This window comes from Taudactylus pleione, unplaced genomic scaffold (genome assembly GCF_031769625.1).
Source record: "Taudactylus pleione unplaced genomic scaffold, aTauple2 ptg000967l, whole genome shotgun sequence".
Classification (NCBI taxonomy): domain Eukaryota; kingdom Metazoa; phylum Chordata; class Amphibia; order Anura; family Myobatrachidae; genus Taudactylus; species Taudactylus pleione.
The window spans coordinates 580,305-606,001 of record NW_028285368.1 but is presented as its reverse complement, the minus strand read 5'-3'; the positions used below and the strand labels follow the sequence as shown (position 1 = coordinate 606,001).

General features: G+C 47.9%; 1 protein-coding gene across 1 annotated transcript in view; it reads right to left on the bottom strand.

Annotated features, from left to right (window-relative positions):
- Positions 1-330: 330 nt before the first annotated feature.
- The window catches only part of NANS (N-acetylneuraminate synthase), a 50,314-nt gene continuing 24,947 nt past the window's right edge, over positions 331-25,697 (bottom strand). The window contains exons 4-6 of the mRNA XM_088460096.1: positions 24,069-24,223; positions 9,759-10,025; positions 331-1,417 (exon numbers count right to left, since the gene is read on the bottom strand). Of these exons, the coding sequence (XP_088316222.1) occupies positions 1,208-1,417; positions 9,759-10,025; positions 24,069-24,223 (632 nt within the window). The 3' untranslated portion in view covers positions 331-1,207. The remainder of the gene's footprint in view (positions 1,418-9,758; positions 10,026-24,068; positions 24,224-25,697) is intronic.

The window sequence follows — 25,697 nt, the reverse complement described above, 5'->3', positions numbered from 1 at the left end:
GTATGGGGCTTTATTGTAATTCGTTTATTGTAACTCATTGCCTTACTGGTCAAACTATAAAACCAGAAGTGATTGGCTGTAACTATTAAGCACTTTGTAAATTAACACTGACTGCAGCTTGCTGTCCAAACAAAAAGGTGTCCCCTCTCCTCCCAGTTATATATTTTGATTCTTATATAGATTTTGTGGATTTCCTGCATCCCTTCATGTAGAAAAGCAGCATGAGGACTGAGAACATCGCTTTGAAAATAGGTTATTCCTTCCTCTCTTGTGCAATAAAATCTGAATTCCAAAAGATCTTTGTAAAGTATAAAAAAAAGTGTACAAGTCTTAACATAATAAAAGTACAGTTTAATATCTTGACAAATTCCTTTTCACAAAGGATGGTTTATTCAGAAAATGTATCCTCTTTACAAAGTGCAAGAAACTGGTAACAAATTGAAAATGCAAAGTTTGAACGGTTACATAGCATTCAGTTGTCTTCCTAGAGCATTCAGAAAAAATGTTGACATGTCCCTGGGATGCTAAATCGTGCATTCAAAATTTCTTGGTATTAAAAGGCAGTTTAATGTCTCAAAATGATTGTGGTTACAGATGCTGATGCATGACATGTGAACATGCTATGAAAATACCCAGCAAAAATTAAGATATCCCAGTAAACATGCTGTAAACTTATGATTGAATCAAATGTTAAATTACACCTTTAAGTTTTATTTCATGCATTAAAATGTTCAATGATTCTATGCAAGCGTTACATGAATGAGAAATCCTGTAATCTCTCACAAACAATAGGCTAAGCATAGCCTTACAACACCGGGGGTGTAAAATTATTTCTCTAGGAAGCAAAAAGATACATATTAAAGCAACCACCGAATTTTATTTTTAAATATATTTTCTTTATGCATGTATATAATCAAAACTACTAGAACAATCATCCACAAAATGTTGTGATTTTCTAATTTCCAAAGATAATCTGCTTACAAAACAGTGATTGCCATGCAGGTTCACAGCCTTACAACGGACAGCACTTTCCGCCATTTAGACTTAACAGCTCTAGTACAGCAACACGATCTGGCATGCCACCGAATAGTTTGTTACAAAAAGGATCCAACAACCTGTGCAACTGACTTCTACATATAACGTGTACTGGTAAGGTAAAAGGCAACCAGAAAACACCTTTTAGATAGTGCTCAAACTTTCAATTCTATTAACATTTAGTTCTCGTGTTGTAGTTCTCTATTGCTTCTTCTGTTACAGCCTCATCCTCGGCTATCTCTGTCTTAACGGTCTTTCCTTCAAGGTCAAAAATCTCCTCAGGGGGGAAGCCACGTGGTTCAGCCACCTTCACTGTCAACATGTTGAGTGAGATCACAGTGCCTGCAGGGATTTTAGTTTTTGCCACCACCGATTTACCAAGCTGAAAGACACAAATTACATTTATCTAAAGTGATACATTGCAATAAATAAGTAAAATATTTACAAATATCCTTCAGGAGAAAACCAGCTAAATACAAACATCCTCTCACCCAAGAACATGGTTGCCAGGGACTCCTACAGATCAAGATACTCATCCCCGCTGCTGCTCCCAAGCCTCTTCTCTAATTATAGATATAGATCTATTATTTCATAGTATACTATATGTGTGCTAGTACAGATGTGTCCTCATATACCAGGAGGAGGGCTGTTTGGCACAACTTCTGCAATAGTGTTTGAGGACACATATGTAAGTCTTCCAACTACATTTTCTATCAAAAGATCCCCAAAGGTGGTGGGGAGAGGGGCAGAGTTAAATCTTTTGGGAATTGCTGGCCCTGTAAAATATTACACACACACACACACATTACATTAAAAAAGGACAAAAAAAATTAATGGAGCCATTTATTTGTTTTCGGTGCCCAGCCCCAAGGTTGTATTTATTGCGGATTGCTGCTCGCACCCTCCTAAAATGCGTGCAGAAATCCGCCTAAAGTAGGGTTTTAGGGTTGGGTGCCAATTAAGCTGCAATTAAGGCGTGTCCGGCACTTAACACAGGAGAAGCCACTTTATGCAGCTAATCCCATGCACTTCGGTGCAAGAATGCAGCCATTACAGGACTGGTCGTGCAAAGTACTGGATAACACCCTTCACTTTAGACGGCAGCTATGGGTGCCCAAAACAATTTAATTGTCCCCTGCAATTGGTAAATATCATAAATGGATGATTTATACAGGAAAATAATCTAACTACAAAGTAAAATATCCAGAAAAAATCCTTCCATCCTCTGAATTGAACAGAATAAAAAAAAATGGATGAACTCAATAGTAAATGTAAAACTGGTCCAAGTAAAAAAATAGTCCTAAGCACAGTCCGTTCGTCTATGGTTATCAATCAGTGCTGATCGGAATTAGGTGATGACCTCTATTAGAGGCGCATTGCGTGACTGCACATCACACCGAATATGCACAGTATGGGTCCCACCTCTCACTAAGAGTGCCATACATAATAGGCATTATGTACATGCCACAGTCATTGGGTAGTACAGCAGCAGAAATGGGGGCCAATTATAATGGGACGGGAGAGAGCAGAGCAGCTGAGGTTACCCAGCAGACACTGGGCCAATATTTAATATTTTCGGCGGGATCAACCCCATTAGCAGCGAGTACCCTCACAGCGCGGTTATATGCCTGCACTTAGGCCTTGTTACAAAAATCTGTAAGCCCGGGATGAGAGCAGTCCACAAGCGGGGAGAGCTGTGGTGCAGTTGTCAATGTTTCTACTCAATTGCAGCAGCAAATCACCACCCCCCCACCCCTCCCACCTAATAGGATCAGCACCTTTGAATTTATTCTAGTACAGAAGTGTCCACATACATCGATCCTCCATGTGCTACAAGTTGCGCCACACAACACGGGAGCTCCGTATGACTCTGTAGTGCTGAGCATCTTTTTGTGCGACTTTTCAACTTAATCACATAGCGATATTTAGCACAGCAGCTTCTGCTGATTAAAATGATTTGCAGCGTGCCTATGTTCTATGTGCGAGTGCATCTGCATGCGAAATGCTGTGTTAGTGTTACAGCCGCTGAAACCGTAATGTAGCGCTTAGCATGCAGATACACCCGCAGCTGCACACAGAACATAGGCATGCTGCATATCATTTTAATCAGCAGAAGCTGCTTGTGCTAACTACTCACATCTTTATGAGAGTAAGACGCATTTGAAGTTATAAAGATGCACAAAAAGACGCTCGGCGCTACTGAGTCATGCCACGGCATGGCGCAAATGGAAGGGCTGTTTAGCACGCAAGGAGGCTAGATGTATGAGGACACATCTGTAACACAGGACTAACTTTCTTCAAGCAAAAGGCAATTTATTCTAAATAGGGTACATGCAACAAACATCTTGTTTTCCATCTCTACCTATGACAAAATGTTCTGGGAACTTAATTGTAGGAACAAGGAAATGCTTTATACGTTACATCAAGTCCCACTCATTCAATGAGTCAGGGATGTAATAGTTTCCAGTCAAGTAAACTGGCAAATCACGTAAGATCTTAAAGATGCACTACAGACTAGTAAAAAGAGTTTACGAAAATTATCTTCCTCCTAGATGGAGCCGTGGGAGCTACAACTTGCAGCTGTTTTTCCCAGGGCTCCTTAGTTCCACTTACAGCCTGACCAGAAATGAGGGTGGGGACAAGAGATTGCAGTGTGTAATTTGTCTTTGCATTCACATATCCCCATCTTAAAATGATAAAAAGTGGAGAACATGAGGCAGCACACAAAGCTTCAGCAATGGACACCTTAATAAAATTGGATTACACAGGTTAGAAAAATGGAACCATGAAAATCATTTAATTATTACATTTTAATCGTTGAAATTAGGAGATCAAATAGGCAGTTTTTTCACTAGTCCTGGATGGTCAGGCTGTGGATGTGGTGAAGTCTTTATGGAATAAGCATTTCAAATGATTCATCATGGACTAGCCATTTCCAAATAGGTGGTGTAAAAAAACAAGAGATATGGTAAGAACTTACCTTTGTTATCTCTGTTTCTACGAAGTCCATAGGGTCCACCTTGGGGTATAGGTTGGGAACTAAATCCGGGCACCACGCAGTTAAAGCTTTTAGCTCCCAGGATGCACTGGGTCCACTCTCCCTATAACCCCACCCCAAAGCCAGAGGCACCTCAGTTTGTAAGTAGCCAAAGGCCGGAGGAGGAAAGAAAAAGAGAAGACTAGAATACTCAATAACCGTACTCTCAGAGAAGGAGACGGGAAACCGGTGACCAGTAACAGCCCATATGAAGCCAGGTGCGTCAGGGCAGGCGCCCTGTGGACCCTATGGACTTCGTAGAAACCAGGATAACAAAGGTAAGTTCTTACCATATCTCTTGTTTTCTACTTCAGGGTCCACAGGGTTGACCTTGGGGATGTCCCAAAGCAGTCCTTAAAAGGGTGGGGACGCTCCGGTGCTGAGAGGAGAATTCGTCGCCCAAAGGAAGCATCCTGAGAGGCAAAAGGAAACCAATGCCTAGAACCTTAAAAAGGTTTGGACAGAAGACCACGTGGCCACCTTGCAAGGCAGAACAGCTGAGGCGCCACAGCGAGCCACCCACAGCTCGAGTAGAATAAGCATCAACAGAAACAGAAAGGCCTATCCTATGTGTAGGCCCCTGATATAGTCATACGAAGTCATCTAGCCAATGTCAGTCTATTGGCCGGTCATCCTTTCCTGTGAAATCCAAAGACCACAAATAAGGAGTCTGATTTCCCGAAGGACTAGAACGGATGACATAAATCCGGAGAGACTGGACCACAGTCAAGGAGGCCACACCAGCCAAGCGGACTGGTGACCGAAATGTCAGTGCCATAAGTTCCAGAATAATATGGAACTTAAAAACCACTTAAGGAAAAGACACAGGGCGATTGCAACTCACAACCCTGACATCGTGGACTAACCGGAAGAGGGAGCCACATGACACTCTCCTGGGTGGGTGGGGGAGAGAGGGAGGGAGAGGGGGAGAGAGAGAGGGAGAGGGAATGAATTATGGCAAGGCCTGGAATGGAACTGAGCACATTCCCCCCTTCCAAAAGGTAGACACTGGATATTTGACAGCGCATCCCAGAGAGTAATGACATATGTCGACTGCGTAGACATCCGCCCACTCCTAGTTGAAGAGTGGAGATCTTGACTTACGCCAGAAAAATTCTCAGATTCTGAGAATCCAGCAGGGCTCCCAGATGAAGAATACCCTGTGAGGGATGCAGGGAGGACTGTTTCCCCGTTGATTAATCATCTGTGCCGAGATGAAGCCACGGTTATCCTGACCTGGCGGTAAAATACCTCGGTGATCCTGCTAAAAGCAGGAGGCCGCCCAGATACTGGAGCAGTCTGATACACTGAACGGTCAGAAAATCCATAAACCTGGTAAACCCCAGTGGGGCTGAGGACAGTCCCAAAAGGCAGAGCCTGAAAATTGCAAGTGTTGCAGTGGCACAGCAAACCTGAGCCCATGCTGATGAGAGGGCTCTATATGTACCCGTAGGTACGTGTCCTGAAAATTCAGAGGTACCATAAAGTCCCCAGGTTCCAAACATCGGATGATGGAGCATGGAGGACTCCTCCTGAGTCTAGGCACCCTTGGAATCTGATTCAGGGATTTGAGACAGAGGATAGGCAAATGAGGACCAGTCGGCCACTGCCCCAGAAAGAAAGTAGAACAACCAGTCCCTCGCTGAGATAGTGAGGCTGGCCGAAATAGCTCTGCTTACAGCAAAGACTGTATAGCTTTCTGGATTTGTAAGGCCCTGATCGAGTTTGAAGAAGGGCCCGTGTAACAACACCTGTGAGGAGGCCGCCTGAGCAATGAGAGGCCGTACCCGTGAGAGATTACAACTCCTACCCAAGCATCCGTGGTGACTTGACACCAGCACTGGGTGAACTGAGAAAGTCGGTATCTCACTCTGGAATCCCCCACATGTAGACCTGTCCCGTCAGGCTGAAGGTTTATCCTTAGGCTCAGAAGCATGGTCGTCTGGAAGTCCAGGACTGCTCGATATGATGGCCCCCGTGGAGGCCGACAGCCTAGGAAAAAACAGGCCTTTAGGCTGACCCTGAGGACCAAAAGACTTAACAAATTTAGTCCGATTGTAGTGGGAGTAGCTAAAGACGGTATCCTGCCATTAGTGATACTGCCAATGATGCACCAATTTTGTCAAGGTCAGGACCAAACAAGATCTTCCCCATAGATGGTGTCTGCACCTCTGCTTTCCCAGAGCACAGCCATAGGGTATTGCAGCGGATACAGTCGCAGCCGAAACCCTGAAGGTTACAAGACTGGCATCCAATGTAGGTATTCCCACATATCACTTATGCATATTTCATGTGAGCGGCAAAAGACATTTGAACCCCAGACGTGTTGGAGGGGAAAAAACGTTACAAATGCATCAGCCCAGTATGCAATAGTATTAACCAACCATGCGATGGCCATGGTAGGATGGGCAACAGCCCCTGAAAATGAGTATATTGATTTCAGGCAAATTTACCACCTACGGATCCGTAAAATCCGTCCAGGCCGGAATGGGAGGCGTATTAATGCCTGTAATCTGACGATAAACATACAAATCCCCCCTCAGAAGGACATTTCTTTACTTGTGATGACCTCAGGGAATGGGAAACAGGAGGCCTTTGTGACTCCTCGTATCTGGCGATAGCCAGACTCCCGCCATGAGATCCACCCGCTGGGCAGAAATGGGGAATGTATGATACAGGCGCAGGATCGACATTCTATATAACCAGAATGGACCTGGCTACCAGCCCCGAAGCAGAGATAATACATGGGGGGAGCTGATTTCAAGTAAGAGGAAAAGAGCCCAATACATGATCCAGTTCACGGCAGAGCCAACTGGGATGTAACCACAGGGTGTATATCACACCATTTTGTATTTCGTAGAAAACGACATCCACCAGGGTGGATGTTGTGGTAAGCCCTGCAAGGGGAATGACAGACCGTTGTGGTATCAGAGGTAATTCACGTACTCTGAAAAAACCCCGGCAGGGAGCGATAGTCTGTGTCACAGGGGTAAAGTGCATGAAACTGCGAGATACCCCGAGATGAAAAAGGCAGTATGGTGAAGTAACCCCAGGTGAGTTACGACAACAGGGCCCACCCGGCGATCCGCAAAGGAGAGGAACCTGAGAAACAAACCGCCCAAGGGGGGTCGTGTAAGGGGCCCGCCACCAGATGGCGCCGCATACATAACCCTTTCTGAGTCAAATCCTCCGCACTAATACCTGAAGTCCATGACTTGCAGGATAGCAAAAATGGGTGCAGTATCGCGCTCTCTCCCCTGGTCAGACATATCTAACCATCTCGGTGGAAATATAAAACAGCGCCATACCGGTCCTGACTGACGCTAAGATTAGCTGCAGGGACCCATTATCAGCGTATGCAACACACAGTTCCACCTAAAATATGGCAACGTGCAGCACGCAACAGTATGTGGCAAACCTCACAAATATTAACAAGTGTATAAATGTGTGGTCTCAGAACCACCCTAGGTACACCTGTATCAGGGCAGATAGAAAGAAAAGGGATAGATATACACTGACAGGTGAGAGAATAAAGCACAGACAGTCAGCACTAGCAAAAGTCACATGTGAGAGACAGAGAGACACACACATAAGCATAACATTTAAAATACTGCAAAAATCGCTACATTCAACTTACCCAGATTCAGTGTCTGGGAAGGCTATAGCGCTGTGTACACTGACCTGATGGTGAGGGACTGGACCAAGCGCCATCACCGAAGGTCTGCTGCTGCACCATCAGAGAAAATGGCCGCCGGAGACCTCAGAAGCAGCGTGGCCCGCGGAGGAATGCAGCTCAGCAATGCCAGACTTTAGACACTAAAAGGCGCGCTGAGCTGAGGGGAGGAGCCGCTACAACAGGGAAGGCTTCCTCCCCTGGCCGGCTATTAACCCCCGGGACGCCGCCTCCCAGCGCCGATCGCCAAGTCCCTGGTGGTCTAGTGGACACACGGGGTATGGGGGGCCCGCCGCCACTGCCGGCGCCTCCGGTCTGTCACCAGAGACCGGAGGCCTTGGACTGCATTTTAAATGCACGGATCACCGCAAGCGGTGATACACGACCTTACCTGCTCCCCGTGGATCCGGCAGCAGTCCTGGGCACCCGCAGAGTCTGGCTAGTACAGACTCTGGGGTCCCGCTGAGATCCCCAGATCTGTACTGGCATCTCAGCGCCGGCGGGTGACGGAGTGGCAGCTTGGACGTCCTATGGACAGTCCAACACTGCCGCTGTGAAGAGTCCAAACGATAAAATAAACCTGTGAACTCATAAAATAAAATAAAGCTTAGGGGCTGCTAATCAGCCCCCCTGCACTAACTGTGACCCGAATCCGGCCGGACACCAAGCCTCTGGCTTGGGGGGTGGGGTTATAGGGAGAGTGGAACCCAGTGCATCCTGGGAGCTAAAAGCTTTAACTGTGTGGTGCCCGAATTTGGTTCCCAACCTATACCCCAAAGTCAACCCTGTGGACCCCCTATGGACCTTGAAGTAGAAATAAATAAATAAAAACAAAAAAAATAAATTTAGAACGAAAATGTGTGCTTCAGAAACGTGTAGGGACATTTTAGTAAACATTTGTGGTTAAATAAAAGGAGAGGGTGGTTAGGACAGATGTGTGTGTACGATCGGGTTAGAATTAAGCAAGTATTCTTTAGGCGTATGATGAGAGGATTTTAAGGAAGATGTATGGAATACTTACGGATATGTCACACCCAAATGATGGGGTATTTAATAGGTTGCCCCTAAATAAACTGTATAGTTCGATATGTTGTACCAGTTGATTAAAAAATAGTTTCTTTCCAACCACTATACACAGCATAAACTAAAGTGCACTGTTGGAGATTCTTAGGTAAGATGTTTTTATGATGTAGTTGATTTGCACATGAATTTTTATTGACACTCAATGTATTGTGGATGTGTTAAGGACAATTTAGCTTGATTCTGATAAGGGGTAGTGTGGCTTTAGCCACTTACCTGGCAACTTCGTATATGATGCGACCGGAGCCAGCTGTGCTTCAGCTGGCAAGGTTGCATCACATACGACTGCAACGCCCTGCTCTGTGCCCCGGATACGTTCTCCTCAGACTCCCCAGACCCCAGGCAGTGATGCAGCAGTCTGTGCAGAGATCAGTTTCAGTACGGGGGACACACGCTCCGCTGCACTCTTCTCTTAAGGGAGGGGGTCGGGGGGTAAAATAATAAGAATAATAAAAGATTAAAATGGTCACTGGGTGGGATAATGGATTTTTACAGGGATGGGGTGTTTTATAAAACAGGGATTTTTTTTTCTATTAAGGGAGTGTGGAGGGGTAATGTTATTAGGATTTATGCCAGCCAGGTGGCCCATTTCCAATGGTGGGGTGGGAAGTTATTTTATAATTGGGACCTATGGACATGGGGGGGGGATGGGCGTGTGCAAAACATCCCCTAGATACATATTTTTTTAAATACATTTTAATATATTAAAAATACTTTGAAAACTTGTGTTTTTCTACAAAACCACCCAGAAATTATTGAATAAAAAAAAATAAAAGTAATTCTAAACAATATCTTGTAAATCTTCACTTGCAGAACCCCAGGTTCAAGAGAGGTTTATTTCAAGGGGAACTGTTGTTTTTGGAGGCTGTATAAAATTCAGGATTCCAGTAGGATAAAGGAGTAAGAAGAGATCATAACAAATGTTGAGGTTACCTTGGTGTGACAAGCCAATTCACAAGGCAAGAGACGTTTTACTGTAGAGCCCATTGCCTTCTCTACCAGTCGGATAGACCTCACTAACTCTGCTAGTTCATTTGGTTCTAATGAAGCCTGATGGTCACTTCCTTTCCAAGTCTTATCTAGTGTTACATGCCGCTCAACCACTTTGGCACCAATTGCTACAGCTGCAACTGTAATCGCAATACCAGTTTCATGGCCGGAGTAGCCGATTGGGATGTCTGGAAAGGCAGTTTGGTATTCCTAGAATAAAGAAATGAACAAGAACACAATTTAAACCATGAAGCATGTTTCAGACATTATATTTTTGTTTTCCAATTGCTGCAAAGATACAGGATTACCAAACGAAGCATTTAAAACAAAAAAAGAAAAATTCTAGAGGTCAAAAGCACTGAAATGGTATTTATTTTTGCTAAATTTTTGGGAGACAAAACAAGAGATATGGTAAGAACTTACCTTTGTTATCTCTGTTTCTACGAAGTCCATAGGGTCCACAGGGTTGACCTTGGGGTATAGCTGGATCTGGATCCATGGGCACCACGCACTTAAAGCTTTGCTGCTCCCAGGATGCACTTGGGTCCGTCCTCCTCTATACCCCGCCCCGGCCACAGGCACCTCAGTTGGTAAGCAGCTAAGGCCGGAGGAGGAGACTAAACAGAGAGAAGGAAGACTGGAACACACAAGAAACCATACTCACAGAAATGGGAGACGGAAAACCGGTGACCAGCCACACAGCCCATTTGAAGCCAGGTGCGTCAGGGCGGGCGCCCTGTGGACCCTATGGACTTCGTAGAAACAGAGATAACAAAGGTAAGTTCTTACCATATCTCTTGTTTTCTACTTCAGGGTCCATAGGGGGTCCACAGGGTTGACCTTGGGGATGTCCCAAAGCAGTTCAACTAAGGGCGGGGACGCTCCTGTGCTGAAAGGAGTACCCGGCGCCCAAAGGATGCATCCTGAGAGACGAAGATGTCAAACGCATAGAACCTCAAAAACGTTTGAATTGAAGACCAAGTGGCCGCCTTACACAGCTGAACAGCGGAGGCGCCACGTCTAGCAGCCCAAGAGGGACCCACAGAACGAGTGGAATGAGCCTTAACAGAGGCTGGCACAGGTAAACCCTCCTGTGCATAAGCCTCACAAATAACGGAACGAAGCCAACGGGCTAACGTTTGCTTGTTGGCAGGCCAACCCCTCTTGTGAAAACCGAAGAGGACAAACAAAGAATCCGACTTCCTAACCGAAGCAGTCCGACCCACATAGATTCTAAGTGCCCGGACTACATCTAAGGAAGCCTCACCAGCTGAAAGATCAGGCGACTGAAAAGCTGGCACAACAAGTTCCTGATTAATGTGGAACTTCGAGACCACTTTGAGCAAAAACTCAGGACGAGTGCGGAGCACCGCTCTGTCCTGATGAAAAATCAGAAAAGGAGGGCGACAGGAAAGCGGCCCCAACTCTGACACCCTCCTGGCAGAAGCAATTGCTAGGAGAAAAACGGTCTTGAACGTCAGCCACTTGAGGTCCACCACCTCAAGAGGCTCAAAAGGATGACCCTGCAAGACCCGTAGCACCACCGCCAAGTCCCAAGGAGCCACAGGAGGCACGAAGGGAGGCTGTATCCTGAGAACACCCTGGAAAAAGGTGTGAACATCCGGTAGTGTAGCAATCCGTCGCTGAAACCACACGGACAAAGCAGACACATGAACCTTCAGAGAGGCCAGGTGTAAGCAGAGGTCCAAACCTGATTGAAGGAACTCCAAGATTCTGGAAACCCGGAACACCTGAGGATCATAGTTTCTGGATTCACACCACTGAAAGTAAGTGCGCCACACCCTGTGGTAAATCCGTGCGGAGGCAGGCTTGCGTGCCCTAAGCATGGTACCAATGACCGAACTGGAGAAACCCCTAGACCTCAAGACGGCTGTCTCAAGAGCCACGCCGTCAAAGACAGCCGACCCAGATCCGGGTAAAGGCAGGGCCCTTGAGACAACAGGTCCCGACGCTGAGGAAGAAGGTACGGAGCGTCGATGGAGAGACACCTCAGATCGGAGTACCAAGGACGTCTGGACCACGCTGGAGCAACCAGCACGAGCGTGCCGCCGTCCTGCTTGAATTTCCGCAGAACCCGAGGAAGTAAGGATATCGGAGGAAACAGATACGCCAGGTGAAACGTCCATTTCACCGACAGCGCGTCTACCAGACTGGCGCCTGCGTCTCTTGTCCTTGACCCGTAAACGGGCAACTTGTGATTGTGACGGGAGGCCATCAAGTCCAGCTCCGGCAGCCCCCACCTGTCCACGAGTAACTGAAACACCTCTGGGTGAAGCGACCATTCCCCGGGATGCACGTCGTGACGGCTGAGGAAGTCCGCCTCCCAATTGAGGACTCCGGGAATGAAGACTGCCGAGATCGCTGGAATGTGACACTCCGCCCAAGCAAGGATGCGAGACACCTCCGACATTGCTGCCCGACTTCGCGTTCCTCCTTGGTGGTTGATATACGCCACCGTGGTGGCGTTGTCGGACTGCACCTGAACCGCCCGTCCGTAAAGGAGCGGGACCGGACGACTGCAGGGCCCGATAAACCGCCCGCAGTTCCAGAATGTTGATGGGAAGAAGAGCTTCTTCCGCAGACCAACGACCCTGAAGTGACAACGAGCCGGTCACTGCCCCCCAACCCCGAAGACTGGCATCCGTCGTGAGCAGGACCCAGTCCGGGATCCAAAAGGGACGCCCCTCGACCAGATGAGCTGTCTGAAGCCACCAAGCCAAAGACTGCCGAACCTCCGGGGACAACACCAGCAACTGAGAGCGGATCCGGTGAGGTAACCCGTTCCATTCCGATAGAATCAGCCCCTGCAGAGGCCGGGAATGGAACTGGGCAAATTCCACCATGTCGAATGTTGACACCATGGAGCCCAAAACCCTCATAGCCGAATGGACCGACAGGCAGCAACTGCTCAGGCAACTGTGTATCCTCAGCTGCAGGGAGACCTTCTCCGGGGTCAGGAAGATCCTTTGCTGCCGAGAATCCAGCAGGGCTCCCAAATGAACCATCCGCTGAGATGGAATCAGGGAGGACTTTTTCCAATTTATCAGCCACCCGTGCGCTTGCAGGCAAGCGACCGTCAAGTGGAGATGATGAAGCAGTACCTCCGGGGAACTCGCCAGCAACAGGAGGTCGTCCAGATACGGTAGTAGCCGTACATTCTGGTTCCGAAGATGTGCAGCCATGACCGCCATAATCTTCGTGAACACCCTCGGTGCCGTGGAGAGACCAAAGGGTAGCGCCCGGAACTGGTAATGGTGTTGAAGGATAGCGAACCTCAGATACCGCTGGTGCGAAGGTGCTATCGGAACATGGAGGTAGGCGTCCTGGATATCCAGGGACACCATGTAATCCCCCGGTTCCATCGCCAGAATGATGGAACGTAACGTTTCCATCCTGAACTTGGGAACTCTGAGGAATTTGTTCAGAGACTTCAAGTTGAGGATAGGGCGATGAGAACCATTGGGTTTCCGCACCAGAAACAGAGAAGAATAGAACCCAGTCCCTCGTTGTAATTGAGGAACGGGAACAATGACCCCTGCTGTCAGCAAGGACTCTATAGCTTCCTGAATCTGTAAAGACTTGGTCGTATCCCGAGAAGGACTCGTGCAGAAAAACTGGTGGGGCGGTCTGTGCCGAAAAGACAGGGCGTACCCCTGGGAGACCACTTCTCGAACCCAGGCATCCGTGGTGGTATTGTGCCAGCACTGGGCAAATAGAAGAAGTCGGCCTCCCACTCTGGGGTCCCCCAGAGGGAGGCCCGTCCCATCAGGCAGAAGGTTTATCTTCCTGCTTGGAAGAAGGGCGCCTGGCACTCCAGGGCTGCTTCTTGGGCTTAGAAGCGGCCTTGGTCGTCGACTGCCTAGGGAAGGACTGACCTTTTGCCTTGCCCTGAACCCGAAAGGACCGAAAAGCAGAGCTCCGTACCTTGGTAGGAGCAGAAGCCGAAAGGAGGAAGGCTGATTTGGACTTAGCCAGAGTGTCCACAATTTTGTCCAAGTCTGGACCAAAAAGCAACTCCCCATTAAAAGGTAAGGCCTCCAGTCCCTTTTTAGAGTCAGCGTCAGCTCTCCAAGACCTCAGCCACAAGGACCGACGCGCCGACACAGCTGCAGCCGACACCGGAGAGGTTAGCAGGCTTGCGTCTAACGATGCTTCCCCAATGTAGGAAGCCGCATCCCTCATTTGACCTATCAACGCTCTCTGGATCTCCGGAGCATCTTCCGGAAAGGTATCCTCCAAAGCATTGGCCCAGCTCTCGATGGCCTTAGCCACCCAAGAGATGGCCATGGACGGACGGGCCACCGCCCCCGAGAGAGAGTAGATAGACTTCAAACAAGTCTCCACCTTCCTGTCCGTGGGATCCTTCAGGGAGGAGATCGACGGCAAAGGCAGCGTAGCGCTTTTAATTAAGCGGGTAACGTGGGAATCCACCGCTGGAGGAGTTTCCCACTTCCTGCAATGAGCCTCCGGAAACGGATAGTTCGAAGCCAACCGCTTCTGCGGTTGGAACCTCTTGCTGGGCAACTGCCAGGCCCCTGCCATATGATCCGTCAATTGATCGGACAGGGGAAAAACCGTCGAAGCTACCTTGGCCTTTTTAAAATTTGGGTATTTTGACCTGGGGGCGGGCACATCCTCCTCAATATGAAGGATGGCCCGCACCGCCCTAACCAATGCCGGCACATTAATGGAAGACTTAGCCTCCATCTCCTGGGCCCCGGCATCCGAGTCAGAGTCTTCATGGATCTCCCCGTCATCCGAAGACACGTCCGTGTCCGTGAACTGAGCCGCCAGTGAAGCCGGAACGGAACGCTTGGACGCCCGTGGGGGCAAATCACTGTGCAACATATGTTGAGAAGCCGATGACGAAGCCGCCAGACTCTGAACAGAGCTGGAGAGGACGTCCACCCAAGGCGGGGGTACTGCCTGAGGATACCCCTGAAAAGGTACCATCGACTGCTGCGTCACTGTGGGGGTTTGCACGTATACCGGCAAACCCGCATAAGTACCCACAGTCTGAGACCCGGGAGGAGACTGCACCAGACGAGTCACACCCGGGGAACGGGGCATGGTAGGCTGGGGCAACGCCCTAGAAGGGGCCGCAGTCGGGACCGCAAGTCGGTCCGCGATTGATGCCAGCACTTGCGTAAACATTGCCCACGGAGGATCCTGCGCCACCGAGGGTTTAGAGGGTCCAGGTACCAACTGGCACCGCCCGCACAGACCGTCCTGAGACAAATCTGCCCCGTCAACCCCTGCTGAACAGCGTCGGCAGGAAAACAACACAGGAGCCTCGGAGCGCTCATTCCCCTCATCAGACATGACACAAACTTTTTTGCAAAAAAAGTGTCTCACCGAAACGAGGTAAGGCGTATAACACCCACGCACTCCCAAGTATGCAACCCAAACAGCCCACAATATGGTACTGAGGAGCACACCGCAGTATGTGACGGACCTCACAAATACGTAGATTTATATAAGTGAGGTACACAGAAAGAACACCCCTCCCCCGCACCTGCGGGCCGTAGGAGAAGGAAAGGGATAGGTAAAAAGCTGACAGTAAGTAGAAAATAAGCACAGACAGCAGCACTAGCAAAAAGTCACATACCATGCAGAGAAGTTATACTCACTGCACCTTCCGCTACAATCAACCTCCCAGATTCAGTGTCTGGGAGGGCTATAGCGCTGCGAACACTGTCCTTTGCAGGGGGAGAGGTACGCAGGGGGACTGGTCCACTGGAAGCCTGCCTGGGCGCTCTGCGATGCTGCCTGAGGAAGATGGCCGCCGGAGAGCTCTGAGGAGGAGTGGCCGAGTGAGAACAGCCCAGCGACGCCAGCACACATGAGAGAAGGCGCGCTGGGCTGAGGGGAGGAGCGCTGAAGCAGGGAAGGCTGCCTCCCCTGCTAGTACTAAACCCCCGGGGAAGCCGGTTCCCCGCCGGTACTTACACCCCGGGGGCCAGCGGTCACGCGGGGTATTCCTGAAGAGGGGGAGCCCGCCGCCACTACTAGCGCCGCCGGTCTGTCCCCAGAGACCGGCGGCATGAAGACTGCATTTTCCCCGCGTGCAGCGCTGACAGCGCTGCACGCGGCTTACCTGGCCCCTTCAGTCCGGCAGCAGTCCTTGGGAGGTCCCGGAGCCACGCTAGTACTGACTCCGGGATCCCGCTGCGATCCCCGGATCAGTACCGGCGTCGCAGCGCCAGCGGGGCTGTTGGAGCGGCAGCGTAGACGTCCAGATGGACAGTCTGATGCTGCCGCTCTGAAGACAGTAAAAATAAAATAATAAAATCTTTAAAAAAAAAAAAAAAATAAATAAATAAAGAATAAAGCTTAGGGGCTGCTTATGCAGCCCCACTGCGCAGGGTGACCCGACTCCGGCCGGGCACCAACTAAAACGAGGTGCCTGTGGCCGGGGTATAGAGGAGGACGGACCCAAGTGCATCCTGGGAGCAGCAAAGCTTTAACTGCGTGGTGCCCATGGATCCAGATCCAGCTATACCCCAAGGTCAACCCTGTGGACCCCCTATGGACCCTGAAGTAGAAAGTATTTTTTTCTTTATTGGTTTAGCCATTATACTAATCAAATGAAAATGCGGATTGTCTGCACACTCTAAAACCAAAACTTCAAATCTAAGTGTAAGAAAACCCACATTGTTCATAGCCTATAACAGGAAAAACAACATTTAAACTTTAATTTTGAAAACACTGATCTAACAGCAGCAGGTTGTTGAGATTTAGTATGTGGGTGTGATATCGGTTACCCAAGTCATTTAAAAAAATCTGGTGGAGTTTTATTTTTTTTATAGCATATAAAAGACATGCTACACACAAACTAACTACAGTAGTGTATGTAGGATTACAGCAATGGCTAGAGAGGAGACCTATAGCAGGATTCTATTGCTTTTACTCCCCCCCAACCTGATTTCCTATCTTTATATGCACATCTGCTCTTACCGTATACATCAACATCTTTCATTTTACATTGCTATGATGTGCATAGCCCAGTTTAAACAATTGCTTATACTATCTTTCTAAATAATGTACTATCAAATTACTATTTTGAACAAAAAGGACTAACTTGTGCATCAATGATAAAGTTCTCCTTTATAATGTCTGTGGGTCATCCATGAGTTATAAAAGATACTCTCCCTGATAACTCCCAGGATTTAGCTGTGAGAATTAAATATATTTTAAGCATTTTACTTGAACGAAAAGCTTCCTCATCTGCCAGTACAACAAGTGCATAAAAGTAAACTCCTCATCAGGAATTTCCGATGTGCGATTCACTAAATAAATTTCTACTAGAGTGCTATGGAAAAATGGTAGAATTAATTTTGGCTGTGTCACGTCACCCTGAAACATTGTTACGGGCCAAGTGATAAAATCGTTCTTCTACAAAAACAACTTTTTATTGCAAAAGACTGACATGCCCGGCCTGCTGTATTGTGTCCACACAAAATATTAAAATACATAAAAGGTGGTGGTGAGGGGGTGTTGTCTAGGCGCAATAATATAGTGTCCACCTCCGTCGACCCAACCATACCGACATTTGACTGAGGTTATTGCTCAAAAACATTAAGACTTGCAGTAATTGAGCCACTGGGAGTTATGAGCTAGTTATTATCAGTGTCTAGCCATTTCTATTGTGGGAAAAACAAGAGATATGGTAAGAACTTACCTTTGTTATCTCTGTTTCTACAAAGTCCATAGGGTCCACAGGGTTGACCTTGGGGTATAGGTTGGGAACCAAATCCGGGCACCACGCAGTTAAAGCTTTCAGCTCCCAGGATGCACTGGGTCCACTCTCCCTATAACCCCACCCCCAAGCCAGAGGCACCTTAGTTTGTAAGTAGCTAAAGGCCGTAGGAGGAAAGAGAGAAGACTGGAACACTCCATACTCACAGAGCAGGAGACGGGAAACCAGTGACCAGTAACAGCCCATATGAAGATAGGTGCGTCAGGGCGGGCGCCCTGTGGACCCCATGGACTTCGTAGAAACAGAGATAACAAAAAGTTCTTACCATATCTCTTGTTTTCTACTGCAGGGTCCATAGGGGTCCACAGGGTTGACCTTGGGGATGTCCCAAAGCAGTCCTTATAAGGATGGGGACGCTCCTGTGCTGAGAGGAGAATCCGTCGCCCAAAAGAAGCATCCTGAGAGGCAAAGGAAACCAATGCATAGAACCTTAAAGTGTGGACAGAAGACCACGTGGCCACCTAACAAGGCTGAACAGCCGAGGCGCCACAGCGAGCCGCCCACGGCCAGAGATAAACAAACAAGCATCAACAGAAAGACATACGAAGCCATCCAGCCAACATCTGGGTTATAGACCGGCCATCTATTCCTATGAACACCAGAAATCCCAGACCACAAAAAAAGGAGTCTGATTTCCCTAAGGAACTTGAACGGATCACAAATCCGGAGAGGCCGGACCAGTGTCAATGAGGCCACACCAGTCAAGAAGACTGGAGACTGAATGGCAGTACCATAAGTTCCAGAATAATATGGAACCTAAAAACCACTTTAGGAAGAGACACAGGTCGAGTGCAACTCACACCCTGACATGATGAACCATCCAGAAGAGAGAGCCACATGAGAACGCTCCCAATTTCCGACACCCTCCTGGCGGATGCAAACGCCATAAGAGAAAGAGAGAGAGGGAGAGCCTAAGCAATAGACCATGTAACGGCTATCACAGCCAGTGGTTCAAATGAATGTCCCCGGAGGGAACGAAGAACCACTACTAAATCCCAAGGAGCCCCTAGGGGGGACAAAGGGAGGCATAATCCAGAAAACACCCTGAAGGATGAAACGGATACCAGAGTGTGGAGCAATTCCACATCCGAACCATACTGACAGCGTAGAGATCCGCACTGTCAGGAAGGCCAGACGGAGGGTGAGACCCAAGCCAGCTGGAAGGAATGCCAGAAATTCTGGAAATCCTGAACACCGGAGGATCGTAGCGACAGGTACGATACCATAAGAATTATGTATGCCAGTCTGTGGTAGATGCCAGCAAAAGCTGATCTATGTGCTCTAATCATCTCAATGAAGACAGAGCCAGGGAAGCCTTGGGACCACAGTAGAGACGTAGTCAAAGACAAGCGATCCAGGTCCAGGGCAAAACAAGGACCCTGAGACAACAGGTCCGGATAGTGAAGCAGCAGGAACGGAGTATCGATGGGGAGACTCCGAAAATCTAAGTACCAGTGACGTCTGGGGCAATCTGGAGCCACCAGCAGGAAAGCACCTCCGTCTTGATTGAAACTTCCGAACACCTCGAGGAAGAAGGGAGACCGGAGGAAACAGGTACCCCAAAGTGGAAGGTCCACTTCACTGACAATGCGTCACCGAAGGTTGCTTCAGTACCTTTAATGCTGGACTCTAACACCGGCAGTGTGTGGTAGAGTCAGAAGGCCATGAGAACCACCTCTGGGAGGTCCCCTCTGCCCACTAGGAGTTAAAACCTCTCCTGGAGAAGAGACCAGTCCCCGGGATGCACGTCGTGACGGCTGAGGAAGTCAGCTTCCCAATGGAGAACTCCCGGAATGAACACTGCCGAGATGGCTGGGAGGAGACCCTCGGATTATGTAAGAATGTATGACATTCCTGTCATTGCTACCCAACAACCAGTGTCTCCTAGATGTAAGCCACTGTTGTGACACTGTCGGACTGAATCTTTTCAGGTTTACATTGAAGTATGTTTTAGGCCAGAGTGAGGGCCCAAGACAGCCTAAAGTTCCAACACGTTAATTGGCAGGGCAGAATCGACAGACGTCCAACTGCCCCAAAAGGGGTGTGGACCGGTCACAGCCCATCAGAGACTGGCGTCCGTAGTAAGGATTACCCTAGATGAGATGGCCATAGCCACCCAGATAGAGACACACACCTCCGGAGAGAGTATCTCCAAACAGTGATCCCATGGAGAAAACCGTTCCATCTAGAGAGGATCAGTCTTTGCAAAGGCCTGGAAAGGAACTGAGCATATACCACCCTTCCGAAGGTAGACACCCTGGATTCCAGAACCTGCATTACAGAGTGTAACGACACTAGTCGACTGTGGAGACATCTGTCCACTCATAGTTAAAGAGTGGAGATCTTGTCTGACGTCAGAAGGATTTTCCGATTCTGAGAATCCAGCCGGTCTCCCAGATGAATAAAATCCTGTGAGGAATTCAAGGAGAACTTTTTCCCAGTTGATTAACCCTACGTGCTAGTGAAGGGAAGCAATGGATAACTGGAAATGGCCTCAAAGTACCCTGGTGATCCTGTAAAGAGCAGGAGGTCGTCCGGATACAGGAGCAGTCAGATACCCAGAACAGGTGAACGGTCATAAAAACCATAAATCTGGTAAACCCCGGTGGGGCTGCGGACAGTCCAAAGGGCAGACCCTGAAAATTGGAAGAGCTGCTGTGGCACAGAAAACCTGAGCTATCGCTGATGAGAGGGCTCTATAGGTACACGTCCTGAATAACCAGCGATACCATAAAGTCCCCAGGTTCCATAGTTTGAAAGATGGAGCGTAAGGGTACCCTCCTGAACCTAGGCACCTTTAGGAATTGGTTCAGTGATTTCAGATAGAAGAAAGGCCAATGAGGACCATTTGGCCTCTGCACCAGAAAGAAAGTAGAATAGCCAGTCCCTCGCTGAGATAGCGGGGCTGGCATAATTACCCTTGCTTACCGCAAGGACTGTTTAGCTTTCTGGACTTGTAAGGCCTTGTTCGGGTCTGAAGAAGGGATTGTGTAGCATAATATGTGGGGAGGCCGTCTGAGCAATGAGAAGGCGTACCCGTGAGAAACTTCAACTCATACCCAAGCATCGGTGGTGACTCGACACCAGCGCTGGGCGAACTGGGGGAAAAAAAAATAAATAAATCGGTATCTCACTCTGGGATCCTCCAGATTAAGGCCTGTCCTGTCAGGCTGAAGGTTCATCCTTCAGGATTCAGAAGCAGGGAGTCTGGATGTCCAGCTCTGCTCGGTACCGGGTATGGCGGCTCTCGTGGAGACCGACAGCCTAGGAAAAAACTGGCCTTTAGGCTGTCCAGAGGACAAAGATTTAGTCCGAGGTCTCGTAGTGGGAGTAGCTGAAGGCGGAAATTTGCAGAGTGAAACTGCCAACGTAGCTACAATCTTGTCAAGGTCAGGACCAAACAAGATCTCCCTAAAATAGTGTATTCATTTTAAAGCCTATCATGGAGTATACCTCTGCCTTCCATGACCGCAGCCACAGGGTATGGCGGCGGATACAGTCGCAGCCGAAACCCTAAAAAAAAAAAAAAAAAAGAGTAGGAAACTGGCATCCAATGTTGTTGCTCCAACATAGGAATCTGCATTTTAAAAGTGAGCGACAAAAGGCATCTGATCCCCAGAAGTTTTTGAGAAAAAAGCTTTACCAATGCAGCGGCCCAGCACTCAATAGCAATAGCCACCCCTGCGATAGCCATGGGTGGACGGGCAACAGCCCCTGAAAACTTGTATATTGATTTCAGGCCAAGTTACCACCTACGGTACCGTAGAATCCGTCCGGGCAAAGATGGGAGGTGTAGTAGCGCTCCTAATCAGACAAGTAACATGAGAATCCACCCCAAGAGGCGATTCCTATTACTTACAATGACACTCAGGGAATGGGAAACAAGAGGCCAAACGCTCTTGTGATACCTCTTATCTGGCAATTGCCCGAGCTCCGCCATGTGATCCACCCGCTAGTCAGAGTGGGGAAAACAGCCGAAGACACTTTAATTGTTTAAACTGAGAGTGATTTAATCTTAGGTGCAGGTTCAACATCCTCTATAACTAGGATGGACATGACCACCAGTACCAAAGCAGGGATAAAAAATACTTGATTTAGGCACCCCCACGTGTGAAGGAGCCCGACACCTCATCCAGTGCCCCCTTGGCTGACGATCTGTGTTAGACAGCAGTGCAAACTGGGCAGTAACCACAGGGCGTTTATTACGCCATGTTGTGTTCCGTAGAAACAACATCCACCCCAGCTGGTTGTTGTGGTAATCCCTGCAAGGGAAATTACACTGTTACCTGAGGGAATTTGAAAATCCCTGGTAGGGAGCGGTAGTCTGTGTCACCGTGGTAATCAAAAGAACTGCGAGATACCCTGAGAGGGAAGGGTAGCATGTTGAGGTAACCCCAAGTAGGTTACAACTTTGGGGGCTGCCAGCCGATCCACAAGGGAGGTCAGTGTCTTGAGAAAACAAACCGCCCAAGGGGGATTCTGTAAGGGGCCCAGCACCTCATACATAACCCTTTCCAAGTCAAATCCTCTGCATTCACACCTGCAGCACATGGCAGGCAGGATAGCAAAAATGGGTGCAGTATCGTGCTCTATTCCCTGGTCAGACATATCTGGCTAAGACATCATCGTGGAAAATCAAGCAGCGCTATACTGGTCCTGACTAATGCTAAGATTAGCTGCAGGGACCCATCATCAGCGGATGCAACACACAGTTCCATCTAAAATATGGCGACGTGCAGCACGCAACAGTATGTGACCAACCTCACTAATATTGACAAATATATATGTGAGGTCTCAGAACCACCCTAGGTATACCTGTATTAGGGCAGATCGTAAAGAAAAGGGACAGATATACAATGACAGGTGAGAGAAAAAGCAGACAGTCAGCACTAGCATAAGTCACATACAATGCAGAAAAATATATACACACATTAGCATGACATAATATACTGCATAATGTCACTACATTCAACTGCCCATATTCAGTGTCTGGGAAGGCTTTAGCGCTGTGTACACTCACCGAATGGCGAGGTACGCAGGGGGACTGGGCTCACTTCATCCTAGGAGTTCAGCAGCACCACAGAGAAAATGGCCACCTGGAGACCTCAGAGGAAGCGTGGCCCGCGGGCGGAAGCAGCTCAGCGACGCCAGACTGTAGTATTGAAAGGCGCGCTGAGCTGAGGGGAGGAGCCGCTAGACAGGGAAAGCTTCCTCCCCTGGCTAGCAATTAACCCCCCGGGATGCCGGCTTCCGCTGCCGCTATAATCCCTTGTGGGCTAGTGGACACGCGTGGTATGCCTCACTGGAGTGGGAGCCTTCCGCAACCGCTAGCGCCTCCGGTCTGTCCCCAGAGAGCGGAGGCATAAGGCTGCATGCACACGCGGGTCACCGCAAGCGGTGACCACGCGACTTACCTGTCCCCGTCGATCCAGCAGCAGCCCAGGGATTCCTCCAGAGTCCAGCTAGTACAGACTCTGGGGTCCCGCTGCGATCCCCAGATCTGTACTGACCTTGCAGCGCCGGCGGGGTGCAGGAGCGGCAGCTTAGACGTCCATTGGACAGTCTGATGCTGCCGCTCTGAAGAGTAGTAAAAAAAAGAATAAAAACAAAATAAAAAACTCTTAAAATAAATTTTAAGTTTAGATGCTAAGCAGCCCCCCTGCACCAAGGGTGACTCGACTCCGGCCGGGCACAAACTAAAAACTGAGGTGCCTCTGGCTTGGGGGCGGGGCTATAGGAAGAGTGGACCCAGTGCATCCTGGGAGCTGAAAGCTTTAATTGCGTGGTGCCCAGATTTGGTTCCCAACCTATTCCCAAAGGTCAACCCTGTGGAACCCCTATGGACCCTGAAGTAGAAACCATGTTATGTGAAACCTGCATAGGTCTTCTGATTGCAACTAATTGTCCCATCACTGTCATATCATTCTTCCCCATCACCATCCTTTAAATCTGGGCTAGTGCTACCATTAGTCAAACCTAAGTGGTTGCCTAGTGTGCCAGTGGTTAGGCTGTGTCTGAAATGTCTGTTATGAGATGGGAAAGTGGCACTGGGCTATGATTCCAGACTCAAGGAAGTAGGAGTCATCACCATCTACCACACTTTGGTGTCTATTTAAGAAGCCTTGGATAGAGATAAAGTGAATGGAGATAAGTACCAGCCAATCAGCTCCTAATTGCCATGTCACAGGCTGTGTTTGAAAAATGACAGTTAGGAGCCGATTGGTTGGGACTCTCTCCACCCAAGGTTCAGTAAATAGACCACTAAGAAGCAGTAGGGGTTGAGAGCACCATCTCGGAAGTGGGTGGAAAGTACAGAGAATGCTTCTGCCGGTCCTGCCCTCAATAAATTCAGTTCTCCAATTACGCTATACATTTTATTTTACAGTAGTTGTCCTTTAATTATCCCCAAAACATTACTAGTTATAACGGCTGCACAGTCAATTTTCTGAAAACAGATCAGTGTGCACACACACCTGTATTACACGCAGATTGACATCTTCTGGAGGAAGGGGATATGCACTAGTACATTGGAGAATACAGAAGTTTGGATTAATTGGTTTAACAAGCTCATAAACACGACGCATTGTATCCATGGTCTGCATACCACTTGAAATTACCATTGGGCGACCTAGGCAAAAACAAAAACAGTATTTATATTTAGAAGTGCGGTTAATATTCACGTTATTCTGCATTAGTTATTGTGAGGAAATGTATAATCTTAGGTTAATCATTGAGGGGAAGCACTGCTGGATTTGGTACCGATGAGAAGATTTAAATTACAGGTTATGGAAAAAAAAAACATCAATGAAAAGTTTTTCTTGTAAAAGAGCTACCAAACCTGTGGAATGTCACAGACACAATGTTTCATCAGCTCAGGTAAGCCCTGAAGCTCATAGACTGAAACCAGAGAGCAAATATAACATTTGTTTAGAGTATTGTACACATTTTTATGATAAACATTTCTAGGGTTAGAAGGCAACACGTTAGCAAATAAGAGCAAAAAAATAAAATAACATTTTTTACCAGAACATTCAATAAGCAAATAGAAGCAATTTTGCAAAACATGTAAAAAAGCTAAATCAGGTTATCAAAGTCTAACACAAGAACATTTCTCCCCAAAGTATCTGAGCAACAGGAACGAAAAAAATTGATTAGAAAAAGCCCTGATTATATTTAGTCACTAATTGATTAAAAGGGGAAATAGTTTAAAGGACAAAGAAAAAAAGTTGATCTTTAATACATTAAATTTTTTTTTTTTTAACTTACATTCATCAAGTATGAAAATACACCAGAAAATGAGGCAAATAGCCCCACCATACTAATGAATGTAACTTGCCAGCAGGTACCGTTACACCTAATTATGGCATAAAGACCCAAGTTCTCCAACTAACAGACCACTATTTCACCACTTATACATCCTAACTTAGAAATGCCCCTTACAGCTAGAAACAGCAACTAGAGCCAGGGATGGGCTTGATGACGCACCGCTACTTCCCAAACCTGGCACAAAGCCTCAATAGCAGTGGCGTGCAGTCAGGGTAGGCATAAAAATTATTAGAATAGTACAAAGAAGATATTTACACAAACAGCTCAGGTATTAGAGATTTCCCTGGTTGAGCACAGGTGACTTAATTAGTACCTCAGTCAATTTGATTTAACCACCTGTGCTTAACCATGGATATCTCTAAAACCTGAGCTGTTGCGGAGCCTTGAGGACCACGTTTGGGAACCTCTGGAGTAGGTGGTGAGACAGGCTCCCAGCACTCGGACCCATCTCCAGGTGTGCCTCCCTAGCCACTGACTCACCGCACGTCACTGCTCAAGAGTACCCTTGTCCGAAATAGACCCCTCTTTCAGATGATGTGGCCCTTAAGAAATTGTTATTCTCTGATCAACATGTATGAACAGAAAATAACCCAAGTTCAGAACCAATTTAAGAAGTCAAGGTATGTTTTCGTTTCTTCAAGCAAACTGCTTTTCAAAATGGTATGTTAATACATCTTTAAAGGTGCAGGTCCTAACAATTTATGGGGTATATTTACTAAAGTGCAGGTTTTCAGAAGTGGAGTTGTTGCCCATAGCATCCAATCAGATTCTAGCTA